Below are 7,815 nucleotides of genomic sequence, written 5' to 3'. Positions count from 1 at the left end.
CGACTTTATTTGCAAAATCTCTGTGGAATTTGTAAAATGGGCATAACTTTTGCATACGAACTCGGATTAAGAAGTTTTTTATATGAAAAATCATCTACTCGAAAAGTTACATCCGAATTTAATTGTGGGAACCCCGTTGAACATTTTCAAAATCCTCAAAAACCTAACAGAAAAAAAGTTACGAGGCTTTCAAGATCTAGAGGCAAAAAAATTCAAAAAATTTCAAACTTACTAGTGGGAAACTTACTAGTAACAGAAAAAAAATATAGTTTCAAATTTTATATTTGGAAAACATGTGGTCAAATCTGGTCAAACTGTGGACAAACAATGGTCAAACTAATTATTCTAAAATATTAGTGTTACTAAATAATTATTTCAGTTTTTTTGAATTTTGGTCAAATCTGGTCAAACTGTGGTCAAACTATGGTCAAACAATGGTCAAACTAATTATTCAAGAAATATTAGTGTTACTAAATAATTATTGTTTTTTAAAACAATAGTTTCAAACTCAAACAGTGAAATGTGTCACTTCATGCTCAAGCTAAATTCCTGAGGGTTAATAGGATTGACATCTTATTATTGTCAGGAAAACAACAAGTGCAGACTTGGAAACGAGGAAGAATAGAACCCGGAAGTTAAGCGTGCTCAGGCTGGGGGAGTGGGAGGATGGGTGACCGTTCGGGAAGTTAGATGATTTGGAATGATTAGGGGTGATTAGAGATTAGAGGATAAATTGACCGGCATCAGTTAATTGCGGAAAAAAAACCATAACTTATGTGCCAAAGGGGTACACAATTTGACACCTCGTTTGTGCGGTTGATCATGTGCTCACTCGGTGCCCTCAAAACAAATCAAAGCATTTGGAGAAGCTCTGTTCTTAAAATCCATCTTGATACGTTGTCTAGAGCGCCATTCGTTGTTCCAGCTAAAAGGGACATGGAGCTTCATTGACTCTAGTGCTCTTGCATTCAAAACGAAAAACTTGGCGAACTTATAATCGGGTTTCTTGCCTGAATAATTTCTCACTATTACTTGCTTTAAATGTCTATCAACACACTCAACAGTAGTAGCAGCTGGATTGTCGTTCTGCTTGTTTGGAACATAGCTTGTCAGTGTCTGAAAACGAAGCAAGAATAATAATTTAGAGTAGAATCACTCAACATAGGAATGGATAAATACAGAGTATATAAAATCTAGCTAAGATTGTAGAAAGAAAGAGAGAGTCGACCCAACTCACGTTTATGTGAAGCTGTTGTAAGCAGGGAAAGCATCGGAGCACGTCAATGACATGATTTAACCTAAGACCATGGACAACGAGCTTCAAGATCTTTACATTATGCAGTGATGACACTAGACTGCTGTCAACCATTGCCTGGATCGTCAAAGCACGAAAGAATATGTATATAAGTAAGATTGCAAAAGAATGATATATACAGATGCCCTGTGTGGCTCCTAGATACATATATACCTGGAGTATTGTCTTCCCATGCTGTACGGTGGACATCATGTCGCTGTGCAGACAACCCAAGATGTGAAGTTTTGGGGCAACCAGGACACGTATAATTCGTGGACCACAATAACCTTGGTCCCAGAGCATCACTTCCTCTAGGCTTGGAGTGTTGACAATGAGGAGTTCTTCCATCACATCACCATCTGGGTCAACGAACATGCGGAACCTTACAATAGTTTGCGAGCTGATGTGGACGCGGCGGAAGTGATAGTTTCTGTGAAGGTACAAGTTGACAAGAATAGGAGATGCGGCGATCATGGCGTGCAGTGTGTTCTCGGAGTTTGTGATCCGGGAGAGAGTGAGCTCGACGAGATGTGGGAAAGTGATGCCGCCCGAGGCTAAGATATTCTCAGGGAAATGGCAGCACCCAAAGCTGGCGACCCGGAGGGAGGAAAAGCTCAGCGCGGATGGCGGCAGCGGCGGCATCGTCTCGCCAGCCTGAAGTGGTTCGGTGTTGTTCACCCGCTGGTAGCTGAAATGAAAATCCTCGAGGCGATCCAGAACCTTGGATCGGAACCATCGGTCGAAGATGGGGTAGCGGTCTCGGTCGCCGGAGTGACGGCATAGTGTGCTGATAGAAACACGACGGGCGCGTACCTCACGTGGAGCCTCGAGGATGTCTGAGATAAGGTCGACTAGGTTGTCTCCGGTCCAGGCCATTTTGTGGAGGTCACGGTCGTCGAGGTTGAGCGGAGTGTAGTCGCGCCAGAGGTGTTTCCAGCCTTTGGAGATGGCGTGTGTGCGGGCGCCCTCATCGATGGGGAGCGCGGAGATGATGGTGCCCAGGACGTCGTTGGGGAGGGCGGTGATGATGGTGACCTCCTCCTTCTTGGCGCCAGCAGAAGGAGGGTCCATGGGCGGCGCCGCTTCTTCTCGGCCCTGCACCTGCCGCGCCGAAGACGGTCCGCCGGCGAAGCGGCAGACATGGCCCTTCTTTGGGAGGCCGCAGAGGCCGCAGCAGTATCTCGCGCGTTTCCTCGGCGCCATCGGGGTCATGGGTTAGCCGGCGAGGCTTGGGTTCTGTGTCAATGTCTGGGAAGCTGTAGGCTGCCGCTGAGGGTCGAGGGAATGGGGAAACTGAGCCGGGAGAGGGGGGAGGAGCGCCGGGAGATTAGGGGGAGGAGGTTCCGCGAGGTTTTTTTTGGGTCTGCGTGTGTTCTCCGTGTGATATGTGAGGGGAAGAGTTGACGTGCTCCCGGAGGTTTTTTTGGGTCAGTTTCCACTCCACACTCCTGACATCACTCGTGCTATACGGGTGGCCTAGGGCTGCGAGCAGCATTACACTTTTGTCAGCATGCAAAACAAATCAGCAGAAGGTGTTCTCTCTCTCTATCTCTCAAAAAGAATGAAGATGGTCGACACTGAAACTTTAGGTGCAACCGTGTTTGTCTGATCTCTCTCCCTCTGGAGCCAGAGGACGACAAAGGTCAGTGCGTGGCAACTCCCTCTTCCTAATATCTTCCTTCTTGCCGTGCACTCTCTCCTTCCTTTTTTTCTACACCGCTCGAGCTTCAGGACGACACAGGTCATGGCGGCAGACACATGTGAGTGCCGCATGCGGACGCTGATGCCATGTGGATGGAGGCTGCTCGGCAGATAGACAGGTGTGTGTGTGTGTGTGTGTGTAGACGTTAATACAACGACTTTGATGGAGGCTGCACGCGCTATTTCTGGTGTCTGTTCTCTGTACCTCAAGTCCTGAACACATTAGAAATTAAGCATGGTGTCATGTCTTAGTATTTTCACTCTCTTTCCCTTGTAGGACTGGTCCAGGTTGTTATCTGCTCTGCTTTTTAAAAAATATTTTTTTACTATCTTATTTGATTGTTCTATGTTTAAAAATTACAAGCTATGGGGTAATCTCGCAACCTTAATCAAAAAAGTCACCACAACCTCTATCCACCACTACTAGCCCCCCTTTTATCCATCAAACCAAATAAATTTCTGGCTACTCACACTCATTGAAACCAGGGAAAATGGTACCTGGCTGATTGGTTGGGATACCCACAACCACTCAAACATATCCCTCAAAACAAACACACCCTTATATTCTCTTATGAACGCTATTTTGTCGGCATAATTGAAAATACTATCTCTGTCTCTCTCTCACAAAACAACAAATGGATTTATTATCTCATGAAGAGTGATTCATAGTTACTGTAGTTATGACTTACCCACAAAAGAAGAGTTATCGGATGTTGTAGGTTGTGACTGGGCTAGGTGGGAATGACCGAGATTCTTGTGAAACATTAACAAGCTCGCACTGTATTGATGGAACCACAATGATGGATAGATGAAACGGGCTTGATATAATTTCTACCCAATCAAGTATGACATGAATATAGTTATCTATCACACCAGGACAACCATGTAAAATACCCCTCTCTCTCTCTCTCTCTCTCTCTCTCTCTCTCTCTCTCTCTCACGCCCTAAAACCCTAACTTGGTATTTGTGTCCACCAACCAACATGTCACGGCACCGGAAAATTTGTTGACACGTTGTTAGCTGAAATGAAACACCTCGAGGTGATGGTGAACCTTGGATCAGAACCTGCCCCGAAGATGGGATACCTGTCTCGGTCGCCGAAGTGATGGCATAGCGTGCTCAGGGAAAGGCGACGGACGCGTACCTTGCATGGACCCCGAGGATCTCTGAGATGAGGACGACTAGGTTGTCTCCCCATACCTCCCTTTTCTAGATGTCACGGTCATCGATGTTAAGCGGGGTGGACTTGCGTCAGAGGTGTTTCCACTCTTTGGAGATGGCGTTTGTGCGGGCAGCCTCGTCAGTGGGGAGCGCGGAGATGATGGTGCCCAGGACGTCGTTGGGGAGGGTTGTGATGCGGTCCTCCTCCTCCTTCTTGACGCCAGCAAGGTCCGCCGCTTGCGGCCCCGATTCTTCTCAGCCCTGCACCAGTCGCGCGGAAGACGATCCGTCGACAAAGCGGCAGGCATTGCTTTTCTTCGGGAAGCCGCATCAGTATCTGACGTGTTTCTTCTGCGCCGTCGGGGCCATGGGGTAGCCCACGGGGATTGGGTTATGTGTCAGTGTTTGGGAGGCTTGGGATCGAGGGAATGGGGAAACTGAGTGGGGGAGATGGGGAAGGAGCACCAGAAGATTAGGGGAAGAAAGCCATTGTTGGGGCTCCCCGAGCTAGGTGTTTGGGTCTCCGTCTGCTATGCGTGTGACATGTGATGCGAGCGAAGGAGGGAGAGTTGACCTGCGCCACGGGATGACCGGATTCAGTTTTTGGTCTGGTCGTGCTCTACGGAACAGTTTCTAATCTGGCCAGGTGCTGCATGCCAGCAGGATTCGAATCGGTTTCTTCTAGCATTCTATCTCTCTGCGTCCGCAAGTTTAGGTCACGGTTTTGGTTTGCTCGTGCTCTACGGGGAGCGATGCTAAAAGAGCAGACATATTTTACAAAGCTTACGGAATGATGCTAGCTGGCGGGTTTTTTTACTGAAGATTAGAGAGTGAGGCGGGCCCCACCTCAGTGAAAATGGGGGTGGGGGAAGGGAGAAGTAATTACTGTGGAGATGCTCGTAAAACGTCTGTAGTTTTCCGTGCCTTTAGAATTATCGCTCTACGAGTCTCTGTATGCTCTGCATGTCAGCATGCAAATCAAATCAGCGGAAGATATTCTATCTATCTATCTATCTCTCTCTCTCTCTTTCTTTCTTCTTTTAGAACAAAGACACCAGGGGAATTAATAAAGTCCACATTAGACAGCGTACACGAAATCAAAGTCTTACATAACACCAACACCCTCAAAAGATCGATCTAAAGGAGGGGAAGTCTTGGATTACAAGCCACAGCCGGCTAGATCAGAGCACGCAGGCTCGCACAAGTGATGCCAAAAGGTGCCTGACGACCCTATGGAGGCGGCGCAGGAGCTCTTGCCAAAGTGTAGACTTGACGGAGACGGGCAAGAGCGAGTTGCAGAAGATCAGCGTCTTGGTGCCTTCCCAACGGCGTGCACTGCTGCAAGAAGATGACACATTTGGAGATCACGTCAGAGGGATGAGACGGGAAGGAACCCTCGATCGTTACTTTGTTCCTAATATGCCACAAAGCCCATAGTAAAGCCCCAACGCAGCGCCACATGACACGCCGGGCGCTACCAGTAACCGAGGGCAGGAGGGCAACCGGCTCAGCACTGGATCTGGGATCCCAATCCCGTCCAACAGCCTCATGGACCGCGCTCCACGCAAAGCGAGACAGGTGGTAGTTGAAAAAAAAAACATGGTTGGCAGGGCCCACTGGCCGGCCCATTGCGCTTGGCTATGTTGACGGACGTTGGAAGTCTATCGCTACACATCTGCCACAGAAATACCTTAATCTCGAGGGGAATCCTAGGCTTCCACAGCCCGGATGCCGCCTATTGATAAGCTCTCCGGGCAAGCACTCGATAGAGGGAATTGACTGAGAACTTGCCAGAGGCGTTGAGGTGCCAGGACACAATATCCGAACCCTGGGATAGCGATACCTCCCCTACAAGAGACAACAAGTTTCCCAAACTTGTTGTCTCCAAGCCGGTAAGCTCGTGGCGGAAGAGCAGTGCCGGTGGGGACACACCCATAGCCTGAGACACAAAGAGGTTGGGCTAAAGAGCTATGTTGTAGAGATCTCTGAACCTGGACCAGAGGGGTTGTTCACCAATCCAGAGGTCCAGCCAGAAACGCGTCGAGCGCCCATCCTTGATGGAAAACATCGCCCCATGGCGAATATGGGCCTGAACGCTTGGATAGAGTTCTAGAAAGGAGACCCCCTTCCCGTGGCCTCGAAGAAGTTGCTGGACGGGAAGTATTTGGCCCTGAGCAAATCAACCCAAAGCCCTGTCTCCCCTTGAGACAATCTCCAGATCCATTTGCACATAAGCGCTACATTCATCAATTTGGAGTTCATAACCCCAAGGTCCCCTGGGACTTGGGGCGACAAAACGGCCGCCCATTTAACCATATGGTACTTGCGCCTTGTGCAGGATCCTTCCCAAAAGAACCTCGACCGTGGCGTGTCCAGCTTGGTATGCACACCGTCGGCCAAAATAAAGAGGCCCATGGTGAACATGGGCAGAGATGAGAGGTTCGAGTTGGTAAGGATGAGTCGAGCTCCAGACGACATAAATCTGCCTCTCCAAGGGCCTACCCGGCCCGCTACCGTAGTGCAAAGGGGGGCCCTGTCCTGACTGGTAGGCGCCCTTGCCGCGATCGGTAGGCCGAGGTACTGGAATGTGAGAGAGCCCAATTTATAGTTGAGCAAGTCCTCCACCACTTGTCCCTCGGCGGTCCCCATCCCCATGAAGGAAATATGCCCTAGAGGCAATAATAAAGTTATTATTTATTTCCTTATATCATGATAAATGTTTATTATTCATGCTAGAATTGTATTAACCGGAAACATGATACATGTGTGAATACATAGACAAACAGAGTGTCACTAGTATGCCTCTACTTGACTAGCTCGTTAATCAAATATGGTTATGTTTCCTAGCCATAGACATGAGTTGTCATTTGATTAACTGGATCATATCATTAGGAGAATGATGTGATTGACTTGACCCATTCCGTTAGCTTAGACACGATCGTTTAGTATTCTGCTATTGCTTTCTTCATGACTTATACATGTTCCTATGACTATGAGATTATGCAACTCCCGTTTACTGGAGGAACACTTTGTGTGCTACCAAACGTCACAACGTAACTGGGTGATTATAAAGGTGCTTCCAAAGGTACTTGTTGGGTTGGCGTATTTCGAGATTAGGATTTGTCACTCCGATTGTCGGAGAGGTATCTCTGGGCCCACTCGGTAATACACATCACTTATGCCTTGCAAGCATTGCAACTAATGAGTTTGTTGCGAGATGATGTATTACGGAACGAGTAAAGAGACTTACCGGTAACGAGATTGAACTAGGTATTAAGATACCGACGATCGAATCTCGGGCAAGTAACATACCGATGACAAAGGGAACAACGTATGTTGTTATGCGGTCTGACCGATAAAGATCTTCGTAGAATATGTGGAAGCCAATATGAGCATCCAGGTTCCGCTATTGGTTATTGACCGGAGACGTGTCTCGGTCATGTCTACATAGTTCTCGAACCCGTAGGGTCCGCACGCTTAAAGTTAGATGACGGTTATATTATTAGTTTATGTGTTTTGATGTACCGAAGGAGTTCGGAGTCCCGGATGAGATCTGGGACATGACGAGGAGTCTCGAAATGGTCGAGACGTAAAGATCGATATATTGGACGACTATATTTGGACATCGGAAAGGTTCCGAGTGATTCGGGTATTTTTCG

General features: G+C 47.9%; 1 protein-coding gene across 1 annotated transcript; it reads right to left on the bottom strand.

The window, feature by feature from the left end:
* Positions 1-751: 751 nt before the first annotated feature.
* Positions 752-1,371, bottom strand: LOC123048557 (uncharacterized). Its single transcript, XM_044471642.1, has 2 exons — positions 1,238-1,371; positions 752-1,116 (listed from the first exon to the last, which is right to left on the bottom strand). Exons 1-2 carry the CDS (start codon positions 1,367-1,369, stop codon positions 829-831), a joined length of 420 nt encoding a protein of 139 aa, XP_044327577.1. The 5' UTR covers positions 1,370-1,371; the 3' UTR covers positions 752-828.
* Between the last annotated feature and the right edge of the window lie 6,444 nt (positions 1,372-7,815).

Source organism: Triticum aestivum, chromosome 2D, assembly GCF_018294505.1.
Source record: "Triticum aestivum cultivar Chinese Spring chromosome 2D, IWGSC CS RefSeq v2.1, whole genome shotgun sequence".
Taxonomy (NCBI): Eukaryota; Viridiplantae; Streptophyta; class Magnoliopsida; order Poales; family Poaceae; genus Triticum; species Triticum aestivum.
Note: the sequence above shows the minus strand (reverse complement) of the source record. Positions and strands in the feature narration are given on the sequence as shown.

What these genes read in the sequence shown, in the direction of transcription:
- LOC123048557 (XM_044471642.1), bottom strand. Translation starts at nt 1,369, where the DNA reads ATGGTTGACAGCAGTCTAGTGTCATCACTGCATAATGTAAAGATCTTG. An exon ending in TACAACAGCTTCACATAAAC is followed by an intron (nt 1,117 to 1,237) that starts GTGAGTTGGGTC and finishes CTTCGTTTTCAG; the next exon opens with ACACTGACAAGCTATGTTCC.